Below are 25,138 nucleotides of genomic sequence, written 5' to 3'. Positions count from 1 at the left end.
AGTTATTGAGTTAGCGATAGAAATTGCTCAAGAGGGCATCCCAATGTGTAGCATACAAAGACCAAAAAAAGATTGACTCTAGAGCTAAGATAGAACAAATAAGAAGGAGTACTATACTAACAAGTTGTTCTTGTATAACAAAACACTGCTCTGAAACACTTATAGAGAAACTAGCAAAAATGGAAAGTAAATAATCCTCTACCTTCTAAAGATAGTTACGAAAAATGGAACCATTGTCACGACCTTGAGATTTGTAAACCGAAACATCAGAATCTGCAATCCGGGCATGCAAGAGATCGGTAGACCAATCAAAACTAGACTCGTCCCAACATAAAGAACATTCTCGCCAAAGCACGCAACTGTGATACTCACAACTTGATTATATTGAGACTTTTAATTTATAAAATGTAGAAATAAGCAATCTACCTGAAAGTAAAAGCAGCACACCCAAAGAAATAATAACAAAATTGAGCCAAAAATCAAGCAAAATATCTCTTGGATCCCAAATCCAGACCCTTAGATAGATCAAGCCCATGAGTTCTGAATTGGGCCGGAGAACAGCCAAAGAATTTGACCTTCCTGTTGATATGAAAACCCACATGCAGGGTACCCAACCACAGCCACCTAGCTCCATGGTCATCACCAATGCAGTCTGCAGGCGTCGTCTTGACCCAGCGCAGCCACCAAGCCAACCGGTGCCTTTGAATACCGTTGGCAATCGTAGCAGTAGCAGACCAGAAAATAAGGCCAAGATCCACTCGACCCAAATTAAGCTCACCAAAAAATGAGGAGGATGAAGGAAATGCCCACATCTAGGCCGTGACCAAAAGCCACCCAGCCTAACCATCACCATCAGATATCGATTTGTGGGTCCAAAAGTCTTTTACAAGATCAAACTTTTCATATTAGATATCGATTTATATCCAAGTTGTCCATTTTGGATTTGACTCCATAGCTAGCCTTAAGAGATTTTTGAGGTAAGAGGCATTCGAATCAAAATGCGGTGTCATATGATATTAGAATTCACTTATGAAGCCACATATTGACATATATCCCACATTCTTAAATTTCGTAGATTAGGTCTTCTACGAAAATTGAATGTCATATAGTGTCGGATGTTCAAGAATTTCACATTCCTTGCATAATCTTACTTAAAGCGAATACATGATAGTCGGATAAATAATAAACACGTACCAGTAGAAGATTTTACTTAATGCGAGAAATTGAGTGTTAAACTTTTTCATGACCGTTTTTCATATTAATCATAAGAATGGAAATAGAACCCAAATGGAGAATGAGATGTTTAGAGGAAGGAGATAAGTAGATAACTATGTCCCATGTTGAATCAAAATTGTAGAAAGGTGATAAATCGATGTCATTGATTGATTTTATTTTACTCTGGTATTTGTTTTTATTTTTTTGGAGAAGAAAAGGAGATTTTATTATTTTTTGAAGAATATCATGTAGATATATTAATATTACTCATGCCAGAAAGGACCATTACATATCTCCCTCTACCATCTCTGGGCAGATAAAGAGTTTGTGGTTAAAAGCCACAACGATACATAGATTAGGTCCGATCATTTGACGGTACCCATGCTCACTTATTCAAAGAAAGCCTATATACTATGTTAGCAATGACAAGTAAATAGGTAAAATTCAAATGGAAATGAAATTAAATTTTCTCCTTGCCCTTAACACTAGGGCTTGGAGGTTTGCTAGGGCAAATGACATTCAGCACATCTTCAGCAGAAACTTTCTTATTCTTGGAGGGGTTTTTGTTCTTCGACCCGAGAGGCCTTCCTTTCTTCTTCTTGATCGGCTGCATATCTTCTTTTTTGATAATTCCTTCCTTAGGAATCAGAATTTCCCTTGGAGCCTCAATCAGTCCAAGAGACTTGGCAGAGAATTTGGTGCGGAATTCCGGCACCTTCAGCTTCTTTTAGAGCATGGATGGACTTGTAACCTGGCTACTCTCTCCAAAAAGAGTTTTCAGTTTTTTTGGGGACGAGAATGGTGAGGATGGGCGCCCTCTCTTGACTGCAGCTTGGTCTGCCTCAGCAGGAGGTAAAGCTAGCACAGTATTTATTGCCTCAGGCCTCACATCTTCATTTCTAATGACAATGGGACGTCTAGGTTTGTGCATAGATGGAGCACCAAACAGATTTCGAGCAATAGATGGCAGTATGGGGGCTTGAACTCCATGAAACCGAAAGGTCCCATTTTGAAAGCGGAGATCAGAGAGGCCTGGAAAGTTAGACGCCAGAGAGGTCCCAATTGCACCCTGTGCTTCAGTGTTATTCTGCAACTTCGGTGCAGCCCCAAGAGGGCATACATCCTGTTCATGGATAATCAGTTTGTAGTCCTTGCACTTTCCATGTAACTTCTCAAAGAAATATGTAATCTCCTTCACCACACCAGGGATCAGTTTCAACATACGTTTCAGAAAGAAGGGTTGGGATATAGCATGAGCTACATGAACCCTAATCAAGCCTTTGTGATAAAAAAAGCTTCTGATCAAAGTCCAAATACTTGCCTGCAATCGAAGCCACATTCATAATAGTTTTCCTATCCTCTAGGGTAGGTGGAATACCTGAAATCTTGACCCAGAAGAAGAGATGATTCATGGAAACCTCAAGCGGATCCGCAAGCCCATCATATTGTTGCAGCAATACAGGAGATCTGCTAAAGTACCATGGCCCTCCACGAATAGCCTTGTTTCGGTCTCTCTTCAGATCAAAGGTAAACACAAACCGGCCTTGCACGCTGGCTTGCACTTTGAAGCCTCCATCAAGGACCCAAATTTGCCGGAAATGGCGTTGAAGGTCCACAACTTCATATTTCTTCTTCGTCAAAGGTTTGGCTAGAAGAAAAGCTTGAGAGTTGGATCTGTTGCCTCCACCATTTAGGTGGGAGATGTCAACAACGTCAGAGCCCGCAAGAGAGAGCTAAGCAGCAAAGCTTGCAGTAACATCCTCGATGGATGCCATGCTTTCGGTAAGGGGAGGTTGGGATGCCGTGAAGAGAAGGCTAGGGTTTGGAATTTGGGAGCAGCTAGGGTTTTTCATAGGAGATTTTATTAATCTCACAGCTGGAACGACATATATAATTATTACCTATACTTCTGCCCTGAATCAGTGGCCAAATAGATTAGGAAAGACGACACTGTCCACTCATTCAATGATGCTTACTTATTCAGTAAACCTACATGACTATGCCTAGCCTTCTTACACAATTAAAATTAAATGAGATTCCTTCTCTAATGCACTCAAATACTCAATTGTGGTGCTCGGAGACTCTCTTTAATTAAGTGTAAAAACACTACTAGAAACTAAGCTTATGACAATTCATACAAATTAATTAATTAATTTCTCTTTGCCCTTAAAGTGTGGTCGAGAATCCTTTGCTGGATACGTGAAATGAAGAGGGGTTGCTTCCACACTCTTCTTAGGCTTGGGAGGCACTTTGTTCTTTTCTCTGAGATGCCTTCATCTCTTCTTCTTCGTTGCAAGGTGCAGCCCTGAATAATGTTTTAAAAATCACTAGGTGCTAGGTGGGCAGTGGGGAGAGGCCTAGTGCCTAAGCATTTAGGTACGCTTTAGGCGGGCGCCTAATCGGATGTTTATTTTATTTAATTTTATTTTACAACATTTAAATAAGTGTAATTGAAATGAAAAAAAAAAAATACTTAGTAGTGTAATTGGTGAAAACATAGGGAAAAAAAATTAACCATATAATTGATTACTTACAAACAAAAAGTCATTTTTAAGTATTTGGCCAAAAATAAATAAATATTTTGAACATTTATTTAAACCCAGCCTACCTAGGCATGGCCTAGACTAATCGAGGCAGTTGGCTATCACCTAGGCGTCAGTCTAGAGAGGTTTTAAGTGCCACCGACCACTATGCAGATATCCACCACCCTGCCGCCATCTTTTAGTTCAAGGGAGATCGCAAAACTCACTGTAATTTCATCTATGGAAGCCATTAGAGAGAGAAAGAGACAGAGAGGGAGACAGTAGAATCAAAATGAAGGTGTTAACATTGTCGAGTTAACATTAGAGAAATAGATGTTAGTGTTACCTTGAACACAAGATAAGTATAGTGGTGTGTCTCCTGCTTTAGGGGAGACTACATCCACTTGAAGCTTTACTATGTGTTTGGGCCTTACAGCCCAAGAGGATTACAAGAGATGTAATAGAATGGTTGTCTAAGTGGGAGGAGGTTTTTTTATAAGTAAGGGAGCCTCTTTTCTTACACTTTGTTTTCCAATGTGGGACACAAAGTTCCATTTTCTAGTCTACAAAACCTTATTGTGAAGCCTTCGACCACCACTGGGTAGCTTGGATGTCGAGATACGGGACACATGTGGTAGTCGGGTCCCACCATGGCTTTTGGGGCACTAAGAGGGTGTTACTTATGCTTGATGATATAACAAATCCTCCATACTAGTAAATGTATGTACATAAGACAAAAAGCACACAAGTGAGATTCGGGTTTGTAGAGGGCTGTGTTAGAATTTTCTGCTACAAATAAAATTTTTGTTACACATATTGTGCATGTATAAATCATTATTAACCTTGCGCTGGGTTTTCTCTCTGCCGCTTTGAGAGTCGCTAGCTTTCTTCTCTACCCTCTTTCTTCAGCTTTTCCTTTACTGCCCTATCATTCTAGCCTATCGTTTCCCTCTCCCTCTCTGCTACCTCTAATTCCTCTATCTTCTTCCTCCCTTACCTTCCTTCGTTTTCTCCTCCACTTTCTTCACTTTTTCTCTATCTTCGACAACCGATCTCCACCTTCGCATGCTTTTCTAAACCACCGCCCCTCTATCGTTCAACCGGCGTCTTCAACCACTATCATTGTTTCTTTTTTGAGCGTTACCTTTAACAGTGTTAGCTGTGTTGGCAACTCGATGACCTCCACCAAGCAACGAGACTCCTCGATGCTGACCTCCTCCTTTCGTGGCTCTTTTTCAATGGTTGTTCCCTTCCGACTGCCCGATGACAGTTGGAGTGTTATTTGCAAGAGCTTTTTACCAATAACTACAATGGGCTATAGTTTATTACCACAAGCAAGATTCAAAATTTGTAACCCATGCGGTGATTACACCATCTACACAAAAATAAAAGGGCACAGCGACTTCTAATTAATTACGACAATTGCCACAATCTTCATTTATGTTTTTTTCAAAACCTAAACTGTCCAATCCATTTCTCCCAAAATCAAAACCTCTCTTCCATTCTGGCGAAGAAAGACGGCAAAACTAGGCCTCTCAAAGCTTGGCGGTGAGGGTCAACGATGAAGCTAGGAGGCTGGGTGGCAAAGCTAGGTGCGGGGAGGCTGGGCGGCAAAGTTAGGCTTGGCGAGGCGGCGAAGTTCGGTGCAGCGAAGCTAGGCGCGACGAGGTTGGGCTGGGATGCTAGGTGTGGAGAGGCTAGGGCTTGAAAGAGGTGAGGCAGCGAAGTTAGGTGTGGAGAGGCTGGGCGGAAAAGTTAGGAGCGGCGAGGAGAGGCGGCGAAGCTCGGTGCAGCGAAGCTAGGCGCGGCAAGGTTGGGCTGGGATGCTAAGTGCGGAGAGGCTAGGGCTTGGAGGTCAGTTGCGTATTGAGGGTAAGTAGCTTAGATTGATGCCTTAAAGGTCAGTAACCTAAGAAATTTCTAGTTACTGAGGGTTAGTAGTTATAGCCTCTGATTTTTGTGCTATTTTTGTTGAATTTTGTAGATCTCTTTATCTCTTTTGCTCATGCTATCCATAGAAAGTTAGGGTTTTAAATGTCGGTTGATTATTTTAGTTCGTATACTAATCCTTGTGCTTTGTTATCAAATTACAGTCTTGGATTGAGTTTATCATCTATTTATCAAGTGAAAATTGAAGCACCGAGTGTTTTTTTTGCCTTAGAGATGCATATATGGAACTAATTCTATTGAGGGTCAGTATCCTACTGAGAGTAATTTTTCTTATTCTTTTTTTTTAATCTTTTGACAACGCTCTGTAACAATGATATTTTGACAAGCATATCATCTTTCTTGATGAATTATCAAGCTTTATTCTACTTTTTTATTTCATTCTTGTTGCTATTGATTTTCATTTTGATGTATAGACAACTTCTGGTTTTGGATAATATTTTGTTTTGCTCTTTTGTTTGTGATTAGGTCGTTTGCATTCTTATAGGCTATATATGTATGTTGAGTTGTGGAAGAATTTATAAACTTCAGTACATCTATGGGAAAAGCCAGCTTACTAATCCTATTGAGGGTCAGTAACCTATTAAGGGTCAGTAGTATATTCGGGAACAATAGCCTATTGAGGATCAGTAGCGCCAATCACAAAGCCTAATTCTCTATAGAATTAGTTTGAAACAATGAGTGGTATACGCTTGAGTGGAATGATGTAATGTAACTGAGTGCATGCTGCATTCACTGTGTTTTATGCAATCTTAGTAGTAATTTTGTGTAAGGCAAGTTGAGTTTCCTATTTGAAATCTGCATTGATGCAAAGGCATGTCTCCGTTTATGAATTTAGCTAGCTTAGCCTGATATAGTTATCTTATCAATTCTTTGAATGTGTTTCAATAGCTTCATAATTTCATTAAAGCTACTGATTTCTAGCATATGTATGTTTCATTGCTTTGACAATGTGGGATGCATGATATGATTTCTTTATATTTCTTATCTTTGTACCTCATGATTGTGTATTGAGGAGGGTAAGTAGCCTATTGAGGGTCAGTAACTTTAAATTTGATGCCATTTTATATACATTCTAAGAAATTTATAAGTTACTAAGGGTCAATATACTTATTAAGGGTCAATAGCTATAGTTTTTGATACTTTCCTTTGCTTTGTGTTCAAGCCTTCTTAGTTTTGCTTGCTTTGGGTGAAATATGTGTGCAGCTTTGCTTGACTATTACTTTGTTCTGTTTGTATTCTAAGAAAAAGACTTCATCTTGATTGAAATTTGAACATCTATACTAAAGATTTGATTTTTGAGTAGTGGGCTTGTGTTACTTTTTAGTCCTCTATGTTTGGTGCAACATGTGTGACTAGTTTGTGATTGTTATGCTTGAGAATTCTGTGTTTCTTTTTGTTTCCTTCATGTTTCTATCACAGCATAGGTAGGATTAGATACATGGATAATGAGTAAGATACTGAGGGTCAATATTTAATGAGTAAGCTACTGAGGATCAGTATTTTTTCATAAAGATGTTCTACTGAGGGTCAATACTCATATTTTAGCATATCATATATATAGATTAATCACAATGGTAAAGAGGAAGAGGAAAGCACTTGTGGAAGGAGCAACAAGTACTCAAATGAAAGACAAAAGAGAAAGGCTACTGTAATTAGAGAAGAGGATACAACAACTGAAAGGAAAAAGATAAGAGTATAGAGACTCAATTACATACAATATAAATGCAATTCGCATGCATTCTGGGCTATCTTAGACTCCTATAGAACAACAATCGGAAAGAAGATTAGGGAAAGCTGAAGCAATTTTGGGGATTATATGTTCAGCTCTATTAGATGAGTGTTTAAAGTTATAAGACTTTAGGTTGAACATTGCTGATCATGATCAAATTTTGAGCTTGTATATCCTATTTTTCTACTTATATCTAATATCAGTTTTCTCAGCTCAAGCTGGAAACACTTGGTTACTGATCAATTCTCTATTTCATGTAATGGGTGGGAAAAGATTGATTTATGGGCAAAGAAAACTAAGCTTATTGACACATTCAACTATTCAATACATGTAGATGTAGAATGACTTATTAGTCAACAAATTGAACTCTAGAGAGAAACAATACAATCAAAGAAAAGAACAAAGAAAAGAATGAAGTATCCTTTAGAATGATATTGTAGGTCAGTAATGTTAAATCACATATTACCAAATTGACTCTGCAAAGGTCAATTTGGTAATTTATACGTTAATAGAAACCAATTCAAAAGTGGAAGGAAAAGGCCATATGGGCCTAAGGCCTGTGCATGGATCAACTATAGTACTGCAAGGGATATGAAAAAGAAAAGGCCTGCTAATGATAATATATGTGCTGAAATTATACCTAATGGTAATTTGCTATATTTGCAATTTTTGGTGGTGTGCTCTGGTCTCTATAGTGTGTTTTAATGGCTTGCTCGTCTAGATCTTTGTGTTTTTTGGTGCTACCTTCTTTCTCCGACGATGTCTGATGCTTTAGCGGTCTCACGATTTGGAATTTCAGTAGGGCTGGGTGGACATTTTCCCTTTCTTTGTATCTGCGCTTGTTTTGGCCCCTGTTGTAATATTTGTTTTTGTTTAAATGAAAGTTTGCTCTTTAGTAAAAAATATAATAATAATAAAAAATAAATAAATAAATACTGTTTTAGTCATTTTTTAAAGTCAAAGACTGGGGTGAAATACTTTTTAAAAATGTGGAAAGTCAAAATTACAAAGTGAAGATTTTGTTTTAGAAAGGAATATAAAGTCAAGATTTTGCTGGTCCTAGTCTCTACTCAAAAAGTAAAAACATTCAACTCAGCAAAACAAAAATGAAAAGACAAAAAATGAAAGAAACTCAGTATAGTAAAAAGTTAAAAAACACAAAAAAAGGAGTAGTAAAATATGTACGGTAAATAGGTGGGAATAAAATTCCCACGTAAAATAATCAAATGGTGGGAATCCATTATATATAAATCCCATTATATATAAATCCTCCCCTCAAAGTCATACGTTCCTCTTCCAGTTCCCAATTATTGTCAGAGAATAAGAAGAAGAAGTGGCCAAAAGGTCCATCCTTTTCTGGGCGGGTTGCTTCAGAGACTGGGTGGGTTGCCTTTGGAATTCGATTTCGAGAAACAAGCATCGTTTTCTCACGGGTCACTCTCTTTCTTACCAACTTTTTCCACTATTTGATTTCATTCTTTTTTTTTTCAAGTTTCAGACTTTTATATGCGTTTGTTTGGATTCTCAGAAGGGCTCTCTCTCTCTCTCTCTCTCTTTTCTGGAATCAGTTTTCCTTTGCAATCGGATTTTACTGGATCGATTTGGGATTCCCGGGCTAATCCTCCGCAGTGGATCTAATTTTTTGCTTTCTGGGTCTTTCTTGAATTGAATGCATGGGGTAAGTTTTCCGATTCCTTTTCTGGGTTTCATTAGATTGCGTGATTGATCCGGGTTTTCTGGCTTTGATTCTATGTGGGTTTCGTTCATCGAGTCAATGGGATACAATTGTATGAAGTGATCATTTGGGTGCAGTTGGTTTTATAAGAGTTGAGCAAGTGCAAGAGAATCGTATCATTGGGATTGGAAATTGATCGATAGGAAATGGGATTTGTGGGTTTTGTGCTTGCATATTGGTTCTTAGGAATTTGAAAAAGTTAGTTTAGTCTAGTTTATATGATAGTGGCTGGTTCAGCAAAGCCTTAAAAGCCTTTCTCAATTTTGTTTTGTTTTGTATTTTGTTGACTTGGTAGAAAAAAATGATGAGAAGGACGATTCGATTGGAATTAAATTTCCAACGACTATTGAGCAGAGGTTTAAATGCTTCTGACATCCCAAGCAACAAATGTTTGGAATATTTGTTGGGTAAGATGGAGATCTTTGGCTCATCTGTGGTAGAGCCGTTCCCGAAACATTACACATAAGGGCTGGAACTCTGTTAATCTGATTCAATTGTGTGGTCACATGTCTGAGTGATTGACAAAATTAAATTTTCACCCTTTCAAAACAGAGTTTTTTTTTTTAATTTTTTTTTTTAATACTTTCGCTCTAATACGTGATTGGAGAACTGTCTTCATGGTGGCGGTTTTACCAAATTAACAAATGGACTCTGACTAGGAATTTGAAGTTTAATGGGTTTGTGTAGGTGATTTTGTGTTTTCTTTGTGGTAGTTGGTATTGTTGAATGAAATGATTATACATGATTTCTTACAGAATTGGTGTGATTTGTAACAGAGCAGTGGTTGTCTAGTTAGGCATGCTAAAACCAAACAGGAAACCTCAGTGAATGAGCCACTGAAAGAAAGATCAAATAAAAATCTGACAGAAAGGAAACCTAGTATATCAGAGGACTTCTGGACCACCAGCACGTGGGATATGGACAATAGTGCAGTTCTGTCACAAGGAAGCATATCGTCAATCAGCACAAACCAGACCCTTGATCCGCATGGTGGTTCTGGCAGCAGTAGTGCCCCTTCTGAATTTGTAAATCATGGCAAGTGTTTAGTTGCTCATTAAGGTTTCAGTACTTTGTTAGTTTTGCATGCCAATATATAGGAGTACGTTTTGCAGAATGGAAGTGTTTAACGGCTCACTATCAGGTGGGTCTTATTCGGACTCCCCATGGATCCAATGGACTGAGCTTCCTTGGAAGTATGATTACCTTCTATGGAATCAATCAACAGCCTGGTTCCCATACTCATAGTAATTAAACCAGTAACTATGCTACTAATTATAATCTGGCGGAGAGTCTCTAACAGCCCATTTTCTAATTTGTTTTGCACTTTTATCTACTAGATATCCTTGCAGACATGATCTTGTAAGGTTTTGTCTAACAGATTATATTTTCCACGTTTTCAGGAATGGTTTTCCAACTTGTGTTTTCTCGTTGATTTTGCACCGTTGGTCTTATTTTTTTTCCTTGATTACTGTCTGTGTGTTTGGCTTTATGTGGAGCTATGTTAAAGTTATGTGATATGAGATCTCAACTGCAGGTCTTCTTCTCTGGAACCAGACTAGGCAGCGTTGGGTAGGGAGTAAAAAGCCTGAGAAGCAGCCACAGCAAATTCGGGAACCCAAATTAAGGTTAGTTGCATTTTTGATCTCCCGAAGTTCAGTGGAGCAGTTTGGTTTACATCTTCCAAAAAGAACCATTTAACTTGTAAGGTATATATGACCATGTAGGCTGCTAGGTACATGACATATAGTCATGTTAATTGATAGACAGTTAGGTATAGCTACCTGCCTTTTGTTCCATTCCTGCTTTATGTAAAAAGATCAAAGAACAGCACTATTCTTTTTCACAGTAGACGCTAGAATTGCATAATTCATTCTCTGTAAAGTCGCCATTGTATATTCATGAATACCTTTCTGTACTTGGTCAGAACTCTTTGTTTCAGCATCGTTAAATCATTCTGCCTTTGCAGTTGGAATGCAACATATGAAAATTTACTGGGGAGTAACAAGCCTTTCACTCAGCCTATCCCTCTCTCTGTGAGTCTCTGCCCCTGCAAGCATGTAGTAGTTCCCTACAGCATTTTCTCTAATTGTTTGTTGGTCTTCACGTTAACAGGAAATGGTAGATTTTCTAGTGGACAATTGGGAGCAAGAAGGGTTGTACGATTGAGAGCAGCAGAGGTACTAGAAATTTTAAAGTTTGCTAGTTTTTCAAAGTTGATCCAAGTGTTTGTTACATTTTTACTGCCTCCTAGTAAATAGGAAGCGATAGCATGGCTTGTACATCAACTATACCATCATTATTGCTTGCTTCTCTCTGGATTCAAACTCTGAGGGCATTTTTTTTTGTTCCCTTGTATTGCTCTTAGACTGATTTATAGGATTGGATTCTTCCACTGTTCATGGTGGGCGATTTTGCAAAAGTTATTTCCTGTTTGAATGGCTCACTACCATTTGAAACTACCAGCAAGAAGTGCCTTGTTTTGTCTTTGGGAGAAAAAAGAAAAACGAAGTGTCTTCCAGTTTCATTTCCTACTTCAGTCCTTGTGGTTAAAAATTTGTATTTGCATGCCTATGAGATGCATGCCGGATTACATTATTGGTTTATGGTAGAAGTTATCTGTGCTCAATTGAAAGCTAACCCATTGTGAAAAGAGTGTGGATGCAAAAGAACTTAAAAGCAAAAATTGAACCAAAACCCAATGAACTTATAATGTATTTTGAAAATGAGATGAGATCTCAGGGTCACTCTTTTTTAGGAGTTGAGAACACAGGTGCGGAGCGATGTTTTAAAATGCTGAGGTGATTCCTGAGGCATTGTCGGGAGAGGCTCAATAAGACATAAACCTTGACTATAAACAATATATAGAGAAAATGTTGATCGTAAAAGGAAAAAATAATAATTATTTATTGTCAATTTTTTTGAATCAATATCAGATTGGGTTTTAATTTCATTTATCGCAAGTCAGAATGGTTGTTACATACCCTTTTGCTGTCATCTATAGACAAATAAGAAGTTCCTCAGTGGTACATAGAAATAAGACACTCATTTATCATACCATGATTAGAAATATTTAAATCCTCTTTTGGTAAGAAGTTCCTCAGTGTTACATAGAAATAAGACACTCATTTACCATACCATGATTAGAAATAGGGCTAAATACTGATTACTACCCTGTAGTTTGGGTCCAAAATCAATTCAGTCCCTGAACTTCTAATTTCATCAAAAACACCCTTGCACTTTCATTTTTTATATAATAGGTCCAATTTGTTAGTTTTCCAATAATTGAAGTTATTTAACTTGTTAACGTGGCTCATATATGGCCTATGTTTTATGATGTGGTGTCGAGGTGGCATGCATAGTCAATTTAGGAGTGAGTCCTACTATAAAATAAATAGTTTTTTAACAAATAATCCAACTATAACTTGAACTCATAACAAAATATTAACGAATTGGACCTATTAGATCAAAATTGAAAGTGCAAGGGTGTTTTTGATGAAATTAGAAGTCCAGGGACTGAATTGATTGTGGACTTAAATCACAGGGTAGTAACTAGTATTTAACCCTTAGAAATATTTAAATCCTCGTTTGGTACTACTCTAGAAGATTGACTAGGGCGTCTAGATAAGACATTTAAGATGTACAAAATAAAATGCATAACCCCCTTAAAAAAATAGGGAATTATTGGAAAGAAAAAATGTAAGTACATAATGGAGGTGTAAATTTGGACTAATAGGTTGAGTAACAAAGCCAACAACTTCAAACTTCCGATTTACGATTTCAAAGTGATTTCAATCCTAGACTAAAACATCACACCAAATATGTTGGCACAATAAAACCTTTGGAAAAGGTATACAACTGCGGGCACTATGCCGCAACAAATCCACTAAAAAAATCAGTACATATATAACTTATAGACACTCAATCTTTCTAGATCCAATCTAGAAGGCAGCTCTGTCTCTGCTTTGCTAATGATTCTAAATGATGGACATGAACCTCCTTCATCAGTCATCAGATGGCACAACTCTCCATATAGTCGTCAATCATCTCAAGGCATGAAGGCATGTATACAACACACATGAATGCATAGACTTACCAATTAACTCTAACAATAAGGGCTTTAAAGTCGTCCATATTTATGAAGTCCCAAGAGACGAACAAATCCTAGTAATAATAACTCTTGATTGTTGAGCTAGGAAATGCCAATTCTACAATATTTTGCACTAACAAAAAACTAACTAAATAGAAAAAAGTCCAAGAGGGCAGCCCAAAAAAGAAACCACAAACTCAAAGCCCAGCAAAATGGATATGCCTCAAGCCCAAGTCTCCCCCTCCATCACGCAACAACAGCATGTACAGCCTGCATCCTCGCCTCCAAGCCGCCACGACCACGTTGCCTACACGCCGTCACGACCTTTAACACCACGACCAATGCCGCACTATCCATGCTGCCTCGACCCTCATGATCCACGCCATCGTTGATTCAATACCTGACCTAATCCACATCGTCGATGAGTCCAAGATGCATTCAACCAAGCTCCGCCTCTGTACATCACTACCATAACGCATCAAAGGTTTTAGACCAGGATCTCGCTGCCTCAACCACCCTGCTATAGCTTCGAGCAGCAACAATTCCCCAGAAAGCCGCCTGGGAAATAGTCTCAAAACACTCCCGTCCGGCAGCACTCCCACATGGTGAAGAGGCTAGAGGCCTGCAACGTGCAGGAGCCGCCAGATGAGCAGAGAGATGTAAGCCGGAAAGAAAACCTAGTTTTTGCTCGACTTAGGCCACGTTTGATTCGCGGAAATGAGGCATCAGGAAATGAAACTTGTTCCTTTCCTGCGTTTGGGATGCAAAAGGAAAGGAAATCGTTTCCTGAAGGAAGGGAAAATAAGGAGGAAAGTGGTTCCTTCCAAATCTCAAAGGAATCACTTTCCCGTCTTCTTTCCTTGCATTTATTACTCACAACATATTATTTTATTACATTATTGATAAATTTTTAACGACTTTCCTGATAACTTTCCTTACGTTACCAAACATTGGAATGGAAAGTTGTTGGGAAATTTCATTTCCCTTCTCATGAGAAAGACAAAGGAATCACTTTCCTTTCTGTGAACCAAACGAGGCCTTAGTGTTTCTCCCAAGGAAGAGAGAAATCTTTTATTCAATATTCAATAGTTTTTTTTTTATTTTTTATTTTTTATTTTTATATCATTTATTGTCAATTGAATAATTTCATATCAAATTTATTCTTATCCTATATTTTTAATCGTTGATTCATCTAGGACTTAATGAATCTTAATTCCTATCTTTTTTGTTCTTTCGTTTGTATCTGACGGGCCCAAGAAAAAATAATAAAATTTTATATTACGGAAGGTATAAATATATTTGAGTGTGTACATAAAACAATCTTGCTTTTTTTTTTTTTTTTTTTGAGGTAGGGCCAAATCGGCTGCCCTTAAGCCATAACCATTGATGAAATCATAGAATACAAGGGGGGGACATGGTGCCTAAACCCCGTATGACAATAAGCTTTGAGAGAAAATCCCGAAATAATATCAGGATTCCCTACTAATCCTGTGTATTCTAACACGCACCACTTAGCAAAGAGTGCATCATTGGCTACTCCATTTGCTTTACAATTTTGGCGACATACCGGAAAGATAACGCTCACGCGGAGCCATAATACAATAATATCAACTTTCCCACTATGTTGCCACCGAAAAATAAATTCGGTGACACTGAATTTCATCCTGCCACTAGGAGGCTGCGACCATTTGACAATGCAAGGAACTCGCCGCCTTCCTAGACTAGACATGACACTCAAGGTGCACAGATCGGGACAAAGCCTACCTCGTCCTACCAAAAATTGATAGTGACTTATTAATGGCATAAAGCCAACAACTACTAGAAAATAAAAGCAACACTGAAAAGAAAAAACCAACAAACAAGAGCCCAAAAGTTTGGTCCAAGCCCAAACAAAAATCAAGACTGCAAGGAGAAGGCTGCGGCCCATAACCCAGACCCACAGTTGCCTCGGCACACCTACCACCACCGTCGCACTGTTCTTCCCCCCGGTAAGGCCTCCCCTGACGTGCCTCCAACATCGCACCACTATCCAAGGTCGAAATCGACTACCCAGCCCATCTCTCATACGAGAGCTCGGACCATCGCCGAACCAACCAACCCAACCAGCGTCGTTCCGTCTCAGACCAAAAAAATACCAGATCCGACCGCATAGCCAGAGAAGATGCTGGGTACGGCGCCGATCGATCCATCCGTAGCCCACCACTGCACACCACACCGATTCAGCCTTCGCGAAGATCTCAACCCAGTCGACCCCATCAAACCACCACTGCGATCCCAACTCCTCCAACTTCCTTGCCATCATCTTGATCCGAGTTAGGACTGAGGACATCACCCCAAGCCAATCAGCCATAAAGGCTTTTGAAAACAAGCCCGTCCGACGACAGCGTCACCGGGACGCGCCGTCGGACGGAGGAAGAAATTTTTGTGAAGAAACCCTAGCGGGAGGATGAGACAGAGAGAAAACCTTATCTATTCAAATTTTTCATAGTAAGAACGAAGTCTTGCTATTATAGCGTAATTGGATGAGGGTTGTTTTTGTGTAGACCAAATGGCCCGTGTTCGATGCCCCTTTTGTTAGGGGTGTGCAAAACATGGTACAAACCGGCCAAAACCGACCGATAAATATGGTTTGGTTTAGGGTTTTTTAACTTTAAAAATTGAAAATCGGTTCAATACCGAACCAAACCATTTATGAACTGGGCATGGGTTGGTTTCCATTGGTTTCTCTTGTACTTAAACCGCGGAACCCGAACCGACCGGTATGTTTGAAATATAAGAGAAAAAGTTTTTTTTTTATATATATACACATAATAAATATATATTCATTTGTCCGGTTTGTTCTAAATAAGTTCTAAATCTCCAGTTATAACTTTATTCTCAAATGATATACTATCATATTGAATTCAAGGCCCAAAAGCCTAAAATCTTAGTACATAATCGCTACAATTTTTTTGATCATTTCATATCACATCTCTGATCTCTCAATCTCTTATTCTTTGACCTTTAATATCATATTAAGCTAGTATTGATGGCTAAGTCGTTAAATAAGTGAATCACTTTGAATCTAATTTAGGTTTTAGTTTTGGATTATATGTTTTGGATTTTAATTATTGAATTTTAAATTTAGATAATTTAACATAATTTCAATTCTTGAGATTGAATTTTTACTATGAATTTTTTCATAAATAGCATGTTAATATTATATAGGTGAAAACCGCCTAACCGACCAAACCAAACCATCTTTAATTGGATTGGATTGGGTCGGATTGAGCTTATTTTTTTTGATGACCGGTTTTTCAAAATGCCTAAACCGCTCACTTTGGCATAAAGACGGTTTGGAGTCAAAACCGATCCAACCCAATCCGTGTGCAGCCCTACCTTATGTGCATAAAAAACATCCATTATGAATATGGCCGTGTTGGCATACGATCCATTTCAAATAAATACTATATTTCCATGTCTCAAACCCAATATCACATCAGACATGCCGAGTCCAGCCTTCTACCATAGTTGCCACTCCACTTCTTCGACATTCCATTAGAGTCATCATCTCTGTCGTAGCTAGCGAGCCAACCCTCGCCACCTAGAAGAAAATCACCTGCAACTACCACATCATCAATACCACAGACAGGTAGATCAACGCAACAATCAGACCACGAAATTACTTGGATTGTGCAACCCAGGAAGATCGTGTTTCACTCTCCCAGAAAACCCCCGGTACCAATCACTTTCCAAACTCACCAGTGATTCATCGCACACCAATCCTCAATGACTTTCGTCGTTAACAAGCACCATCCCATAAAAATTGTGTATATCGCCACACCTACATTTCCAGTGACAATGAGAGCGGCTAAGAAGTATAGAATTAATCCTCCTTGAGAATGAAGGAGGTACCATACATACATACATACATAGTACGTACGTATGTACGTACGTTTGCCATTTCAAGAGATCGCTTATTAGACCTAATTTTGAATCTCATATTGGGATCTCGACCGTTCAGTTTTTAGGTCTATATGAGTTGATCACTTCTGCAAATTTTCAGTCAATTGATGATCGTTAAGGCATTCATAAATGCGATTTACAATTATAAGCATGAACGGTTCAAGTTGGACAGATTTGGTTTGTCCATTGATTTAATCTAGTTCGATACCTTAATAGTCATCAATTTGGCTGATAATTTGCAGAAGTGATTTATACATTAGGATTTAATAACTGAAAGGACGAGATGCGATTGAACAGTAGGTCTCATAAGAAATCCCTTAAAATGACAAAAAAATGAAAAGAAAAAGGATCTATTAGTGGAAGGGCCCTCTATATATAAATGGTGGAAGGGCCTTATTTATATATATATATATGGTGAATCATATAAAATTATAAAAGAAATTCAATAGAATATTGAACTTCAAATTATTACCTTTGATATGCAAAACATATGAATAGATCACTAACCGATAATAGTCTCAAAAATCATATGATGACCCTTCATCGATGAAAAGTAAATGCAAAAGAGACAACAACATTACTTTCATTTCAGGACCAATGATACAAACATATCTACAGAATTCACCAGCAAAGAGTTAGAACTACATGAAAAATTAGACATTGTTTAAACCTTAAGTGCTGCCTTGTGTGACACCTTCATTACTGTGACCCCCGTGGCGTCAAACCCCTCTGATCATGATCCCCGACAATGTTCTGGTATGGAATTGCAGGGGCATCGTCAATACTGAAACACAGCGAGCCCTGATAGATCTTGTCCAAGCCAAAAAACCAACTTGCATCTTCTTGTGTGAAACCCTAGCCCGACAAAGCCTCATTGATTCACTCACAAGCAGATTAGGGTTTAAGGGTAACATCTGCTTTGAGCATGGTGTGCAAGGAGTGGCTCTACTATGGAGCGAAGAAACGCATTCTAATCTCCGCACATATTCACCACACCATATTCACGCTGATATTGGTAAACCAGGGGAGGAAAAGTGGAGGTTCACTGGCATTCACAGCTATGCCAGTAGATCTCAGAGAGAGCAGACAGGGCAACTAATCTCATAACTTGTTGCTGAAAATTGTAGTCTACCCTGGCTTATAGCAGGGGATTTTAACAAAGTGATGTTTTCTGCAGACAAATCTGGAGGCCCTCCTAAGTCGTTGTATGCTATGGAAAGATTCAGTCACACTATGACGGCTTGTGGTTTAATTGATATGAGGTTTATAGGATGCAGATTCACCTGGTCCAATAAGTATACAAAAGAGAGGCTGGATCGAGGGTTTCAATCACCTCAGTGGAGAGCTTTGTTTCCATAAAGCCGTGTTGTAACTCTCAATCCCACTGAATCTGATCACTGTCCAGTGTTGATTGAAATACATGCAAACAAGGTTGTGCATCAAAGAAGGCAGAGGCGTTTTCAATTTGAAGAAATCTTACATGGGAACACTGAATGCAGCAGCATCATTGAGCAAGTATAAGCTACGCCAACAACTGGCAACGCCTTGCAGCAAATTGGGCAAAAAATTAAAAAGGCTGGAACACGTTTGATGAATTGGCATGCAACTGAGTTTGACAAACAAAAGGTGGAAATGAGAGTCGTTCAAGAGAAGCTTTATGACATTATGGGTCAACCATACTCTCCACAACAATATGAGGAACAAAGGCCTCTTCATGTTAAGCATAGTAACCTACTTGCTCTGCAAGAAAAGTATTGGAGGCAAAGGTCCAGTGCTATATGGCTCAAAGAGAGAGATCGTAATTTAGCTTTTGTCATCGAAGAGCCAGTAACAGGAAGAGCAAAAACACCATCAAAGGAATCCTAAATGACCAGGGTGTATGGCAGTCTGAACCGGCTGAGGTTCAACAGGTGCTTCTGAGTTACTTCAATAATGTCTTCTCTTTTGAAAGCTATGATTCAGAGGCTTTACATGCAATAATTGATGCAACACCGGAGAATGTTACAGAGGAGATGAACCATGACTTAACCCTACTCGGATGAAAAGATTAGAAAGGCTCTGTTCCAAATGCATCCATCCAAGAGTCCTGGCCCGGATGGTATGACTCATTTCCTTTACCGAAAATACTGGCATGTGGTAAGTTTTGATGTATGCAATGTTGTTCGAAATCTTCTCATGAATGGAGATATGTGGCTAGAAGCAAATTATACTCATGTATGTTTTATTCCAAAAATCAAAGACCCTAAAAAAGCAATGCATTTTTGGCCTATTGCTTTATGTAGGATCAGTTCCAAAGTTGTTGCAAACAGACTGAAATATTGGCTGCCGGAAATCATTTCACCACTACAAAGTGCGTATGTGCCTAGAAGATTGATATCTGATAATACCTTTGCGGCCACAGAAACTGCACACTTCATGCATCAGTTGCGGTCTCAAGAAACTGGTTTCTTCTCTCTTAAATTAGACATTAGTAAGGCATATGACAGATTAGAGTGGAGTTTCCTGGAAGCCATGTTGCACAAGCTGGGTTTTGAGCCACAATGGATTCATGTAATTATGACATGTGTTACTTCAGTTAAGTACTTTCTTCTCATTCAAGGAGAGCCTTCTCCCCTGATTACTCCTGCCAGAGGAATAAAGCAAGGAGATCCTCTATCTCCATACATGTTTATCTTGTGTGCAGAGAGCTTGTCTGCATTGATCACCCATGTAGTCAATACAGGTTGCATTGTAGGACTCAAGATGGGCTCCACACGCACCAAAGCTACACCATTTGTTCTTTGCAGATGACAGCTTTCTATTTGGGACTACAACTGAGGATGAGTGTACTCAATAGAAAATGATCCTAGACACTTATGAGAGAGCTTCATGCCGAAAGGTGAACTTCCAAAAGAATAGTGTGGTTTTTAGTAAAAATGTCGATCACTCCAAGCAACTGGCTCTGGCAGGTATCTTAGTGGTCAAATGTGAAAAAGAACATGACAGATATCTTGGGTTACCTCTTTGGGTTGGTAAATCCAAGACTGCAAAATTTTCCTACATCAAAGAAAAGCTCTCCAAGAAGCTCATCAATTGGAAGGCAAATATTTTAAGCTCGGCAGGCAAGGAAACTCTAACCAAGGCTGTGGCACAAACAATGCCATTGTATGCCATGAATCACTATCTATTGCCAAAGGGTCTTTGTGATGACATTCACCAACTTTGTGCCTCTTTCTTCTGGGGTGACACTATAGAAAAAAAAAAATTCATTGGAGGAGCTGGGAGAGATTGTGCCTCACCAAGAATGAAGAAGGTATGGGCTTTAAAAATATGGGCTAAATACAAATTACTACCCTGTGGTTTAGGTCCAAAATCAATTCAGTCCCTAAACTTCTAATTTCATCAAAAACACCCCTGCACTTTCAATTTTGATCTAATAGGTCCAATTTATTAGTTTTCCGACAATTGAGTTATTTAACTTGTTAATCTGACTCATATATGGCCTATGTTTTATGATGTGGTGTCGAGGTGGTCTGCATAGTCAATTTAGGAGTGAGTCCTACTATTAAAAATAAATAGTTTTTCAACAAATAATCAAACTATAACTTGAACCCATAACAGAATATTAACGAATTGGACCTATTAGATCAAAATTGAAAGTGCAGGGGTGTTTTTGATGAAATTAGAAGTCCAGGGACTGAATTGATTTTGGACATAAACCACAGGGTACTAACTAGTATTTAGCCCTAAAAATATTTATGCTTGTAATTTAGCTATGTTGGCCAAACAAGGTTGGAGATTAATCACCAATCAAGACTCTGTTGTTGCTAAAATATTTAAAGCTAGATAATCCTCATACTAGTTTTTGGGAGGCTGAATTGGGAGATACTCCTTTGTCTTGGAAAAGTATCTTGCAAGGAAGGCTTATCTTGGAGGCTGGCATTGGTTCGCATGTTGGTGATGGCAAAGACTCACTTGTGGAAGGATAAATGGATTCCTCACTGCTCACAGTACCTAATTCACAAGCCACCAAACTGTGAGTTAGATTTGGTATATGATCTCATTGATGAGTCTACAAAAACATGGAAAGAGAGCATTGTAAGACAAGTATTCCCGGAAGACATTGCTAGTAAGGTCTTATGTATACCCTTGGCTCGAAGACATTTAAAAGATTAAGTCTATTGGAGGCCGGAGAAGAAGGGTTTCTTCTCGGTCAAGTCAGCATAATGGATCGCTAGGGACAAAGTGTTAAGCAATATTCTCACATCTACATCTCAAGGTGATCATTTAAAACCTCTATGGAAGCGTCTTTGGCAGACTAAAATCCCAGGTAAGGTTCGGATTTGTATCTGGAGGGCCTGTAATAATCTTTTACCTAGTATCCACTTTAAAGACTGGTGCCTTGATCATGCACTTAACATACGACAAGATTGTTTCGAGAAGCTTCTTATGGTCTTATGGGCACTATGGAAAAACCACAACACCAAATTTTGGCACGGCACTGCTCAGTCTTCTAATGACATTGTTTTTGGAGCCTTGTCTTGGCTAGAGGAGTTCCGAGTAGCAAATTAGTAAGGACAGTAGAAAATTGCAAAACCAAAGAGAAAATGGAGGCCAGGCAGTCAAGGTAAATGGAAACTAAATGTAGATGGCAGTTTTACCCCTAATCAAAACAAGGGTGGAATTCAAAGTAGCGTTTGCACTGTAGGTCTGCAATGTCACTACAGCTAAGGAGGTTGAGCTGCTTGCAATAAAAGAGGGCCTTCAGTTTCTGCAGTCCTTCCAAGCTCCAGGTGTAGTAATCGAGACTGACTGTAGTGAGGCCACTATGGAGATTGCCAGCCCATATTATGATCTGTTGGAGTATGCTGCTGTTAATCGATGACATACAGATGGCCTTAAAAGACCAAACAAAAGTGCAGATCTGCTTTGCACCTTGAACATGTAACGCAGTTGCACACTGGTTGGCTAGTTTAGCTTTTGATAACAATTATAGTGCCATATGGGCTCATGTACCTCCAGATTGTATTCTAGATGTCCTAAATTCAGACTGTACTATACCTTGCTAATTGCCATCAATGAAGATAATTCTCTTATTAAAAAAAAAATGAAAAATTAGACAAACCTAGTTTTTTTTTTCATCACTTCCTCCATTTTATACTATTCGTAAAATTAGACTGTTTGAAAATTTAAGCTCTATTCTTTTATTTTATTCATATGTTAAAAAGAAGGAAGTTAGGGATCAAGAATGGGCCTACGGTCCACCAAGGGGTACCAGGCGAGTTAACCCACGACGCCAGACGACTATGAAGTAAGCGATGGTCGCTGCTCTGATAAGCCAACGACACTATTTCAAGCACTTCAGGGCTTGAACTGTATGTGAAGCTATAAAGAGGCCTGGGACCTTGGAGACATCACAGTCTTACTAACTCACGCGCGTGCAAGTGCAATTCACTTTTCATTTATCCAGTCAGCCCAGCCGTCGTGGGGCGCCACGGTAAGGGCCCACTATGCCCCTCATCATGGCCCGTAAGGTTGTCCATCTTAAGTCCCTTCCCGAATCCAACCTTAATGCCCCCACTTAGGTCACAGGCTCGCGTGAATAAGCCCGGCATCGCTTTTAGTAGAACTCTTCTATATAAACGACACATTCCTATTCTCGTTTACGATGTGGGAGCCTAAGAATAAAGGTTTCTACGTGTCTCGGGGACACTCCAAGAACCTAATGGTAGGTTTGAGAAGGATCAAGAACCACAACGTCTCAAATCTTCTACAACTGTCCAAACACAAAGTAGCACCGTCACTTCCACCTTTCGCCACCTATATATGTCCTCAACAACCAAAGCTAAGAGTCAAAGACCCACACTTCCCCATCTTCATTAGCTTTTTGGCTAGCTACGCACCGAGTTTGGGAAATGGCTTTGGCACGTTTGGCTTTGAAGAAGCACTTTCACCAGAGGGTGCTTTCTCCATCTTCTTCTTTCTCTGCTGCTAACTCTGTGTTATTGGGTCGTGGTGGTAGTGAGAGGAGGTTGCTTGCTACAGACGCTGGTGATAAGGTGACTCCTGAGAAAACAACCGACGACAAAGATCTTAGCATCTCGGAGGCTAAAGGTAGATGGACCAACTTGTTCCCTAACTGGAGCCGCAGTAGGGGATTATGGAGCAATAAGGATCGAGACTTTGTTCCTGCCCTTTCTGGTAGACTCTTATTCCCCTGTCTTAGATTTTATTTTCTTTGTTTCTCTGGGATAATTTTGTTAACAACAAGTGCCAATTAGGGAATGAATCAAGAAATTTATATATATATCTTAACCTCACATCGTCTTAGTACAGATGGAGTCCCTTCGTTTAGCGTAAGTGGTGAGGGAGGGCGAGATGAGGAGGCATCTTGATGGTCTAATATAGTTAACTTTCAGAAAACTTTTGAAAATCTTCATGTATCTTAAATCAAAATTACGCTGTTTCTAAGATTTTTTAAACCACGATATACATTTTCCACTCTACAGGTCAGTACCAGTGATACAGATAGTGATTAATAGGAAATTAGGGATGGGTTTGGATGTTCCGAAAGTAAAGTAGGAACTCCTGGATCCTTAATTCTTATACCAAGTTACCACCACTAGACATCAGTGAGAGCTTAATTTTGTAGGGTGGCCAGTAGTGTGTGTCAAGATAACGAATGTGAGGTGAATTTGCTCATTAATCCAATTCTGGGATATATATTTTTTTTCCCTCCTCAGGCCTTGAAAGAGCATTGTTACAAGCAACCGGGAACATAAGTAGGCTGTTTGAGAACCTAAACATATCACCATGGTCAGTATCCGGGCGTGTCAAAGAGCAAGACGACTGTTACAAATTGCGGTTTGACATGCCGGGACTTACCAAGGAGGATGTGAAGATTAGTGTTCATCACGGAGTTCTGACAATCAAGGGGGAGCACAAGGACGAAGAGGGAGAAGAGACGGAGGACGAATTTTGGTCATCAAGGAGTTATGGTTATTATCACACTAGTTTCGCGTTGCCTGATGATGCTAAAGTTGATGAGATAAAGGCATCGTTGAGGGATGGGGTGCTGTCTGTTACCATTCCTAGAACTGAGAAGCCTGCGCAAGATGTGAAGGAGGTCAATGTACACTGATACTGATTAATATGCCCTCCTGTTGGATATAATAGATTTTAACTTTTATGTGTGAGTGTATATTTTGGCAAGTTGAGAAGGACGTCTTCTCTTGTGAAGATGCCTTGTGTTTGAAGATGATCGAAGTGTCATTTCTGTAAACAGTGGAGAAAATAAAGATTGAAAGTATTAGGCATGAATTAGAAAGGGTTCTAATCATCTGATGCTTTTTTTTTTTTCAAATTTGAATTTGAACTTGGAACTTCCTCTTTTCTATCGGTCTTGATTTTCGAGAATGAGTAATGGTTTACATGGAGTTTCATTACAAAATAAAGTGGGGGCTGTCATCAAACTCAAATACTGAACAGAGTATTGCCATTATGGACTAAACTGATCATTTTCCTCGACCAAAAGCGTGCGTAACAATATGTCGCTAGTTGTGGGTCTTGTTTCAATAACCTTCTGGTGGTTGCGAGAGGTCGGGAGTACCTTACGTTTATTTTATCCGTCAGAACGTGGATGTTGTTTTTGTGGGCTTTCTTCTTGGCTGTTGGGGGATCGATGCAGCACTTTTCGTCGGTTGGTTGCACTAGTTGACATTTGCGGCATTTGTGTAGATTTCCGATCCAGACCGCTTTTGGATGCAAATTTGGAATCAGGGTTGTTTCAAATCATGATATAAATCCGAGATGGTTGATGGGAGGCTATTTTGATTTCAATGTTCATAGTCGTGTTAGGCCCTGATTTGGGCTCAAAGTATTAATTGCAGTCCTTTGATTTATTCGCATATCAAAGTTTATATGTTTTCTCCACCGTTTGTATTTGTTTTGCTTGTTTATCAGCCTACAACTAATTG

General features: G+C 39.1%; 2 protein-coding genes across 8 annotated transcripts; both read left to right on the top strand.

The window, feature by feature from the left end:
• Window positions 1-8,680: 8,680 nt before the first annotated feature.
• On the top strand, window positions 8,681-11,620 carry LOC133725115 (uncharacterized). Of its 7 annotated transcripts, XM_062152235.1 has the most exons (7): window positions 8,682-8,849; window positions 8,945-9,094; window positions 9,928-10,186; window positions 10,686-10,776; window positions 11,076-11,184; window positions 11,264-11,328; window positions 11,517-11,574. In XM_062152235.1, exons 2-6 carry the CDS (start codon window positions 9,086-9,088, stop codon window positions 11,315-11,317), a joined length of 522 nt encoding a protein of 173 aa, XP_062008219.1. In that variant the 5' UTR covers window positions 8,682-8,849; window positions 8,945-9,085; the 3' UTR covers window positions 11,318-11,328; window positions 11,517-11,574. The 7 variants fall into 7 exon arrangements, with proteins under 7 accessions (XP_062008220.1, XP_062008223.1, XP_062008222.1 ...); XM_062152236.1 differs by having other exon boundaries at window positions 8,681-8,797; window positions 8,915-9,094; window positions 11,264-11,620; XM_062152239.1 differs by having other exon boundaries at window positions 8,681-8,849; window positions 8,985-9,094; window positions 9,933-10,186; window positions 11,264-11,620.
• An 11,332-nt stretch (window positions 11,621-22,952) lies between these two features.
• Window positions 22,953-24,482, top strand: LOC133725114 (26.5 kDa heat shock protein, mitochondrial). Its single transcript, XM_062152233.1, has 2 exons — window positions 22,953-23,363; window positions 23,906-24,482. Exons 1-2 carry the CDS (start codon window positions 23,078-23,080, stop codon window positions 24,301-24,303), a joined length of 684 nt encoding a protein of 227 aa, XP_062008217.1. The 5' UTR covers window positions 22,953-23,077; the 3' UTR covers window positions 24,304-24,482.
• Window positions 24,483-25,138: the final 656 nt, after the last annotated feature.

This window comes from Rosa rugosa, chromosome 1 (assembly GCF_958449725.1).
Source record: "Rosa rugosa chromosome 1, drRosRugo1.1, whole genome shotgun sequence".
NCBI classification, from domain to species: Eukaryota; Viridiplantae; Streptophyta; class Magnoliopsida; order Rosales; family Rosaceae; genus Rosa; species Rosa rugosa.
The sequence above is the reverse complement of the archived record's forward strand: the minus strand, read 5'-3'. Positions and strand labels throughout refer to the sequence as shown.

What these genes read in the sequence shown, in the direction of transcription:
- LOC133725115 (XM_062152236.1), top strand. An exon ending in ATTCGGGAACCCAAATTAAG is followed by an intron (nt 10,777 to 11,075) that starts GTTAGTTGCATT and finishes GTACTTGGTCAG; the next exon opens with AACTCTTTGTTTCAGCATCG. An exon ending in CTCAGCCTATCCCTCTCTCT is followed by an intron (nt 11,185 to 11,263) that starts GTGAGTCTCTGC and finishes TCACGTTAACAG; the next exon opens with GAAATGGTAGATTTTCTAGT.
- LOC133725114 (XM_062152233.1), top strand. Translation starts at nt 23,078, where the DNA reads ATGGCTTTGGCACGTTTGGCTTTGAAGAAGCACTTTCACCAGAGGGTG. An exon ending in CTTTGTTCCTGCCCTTTCTG is followed by an intron (nt 23,364 to 23,905) that starts GTAGACTCTTAT and finishes TTCCCTCCTCAG; the next exon opens with GCCTTGAAAGAGCATTGTTA.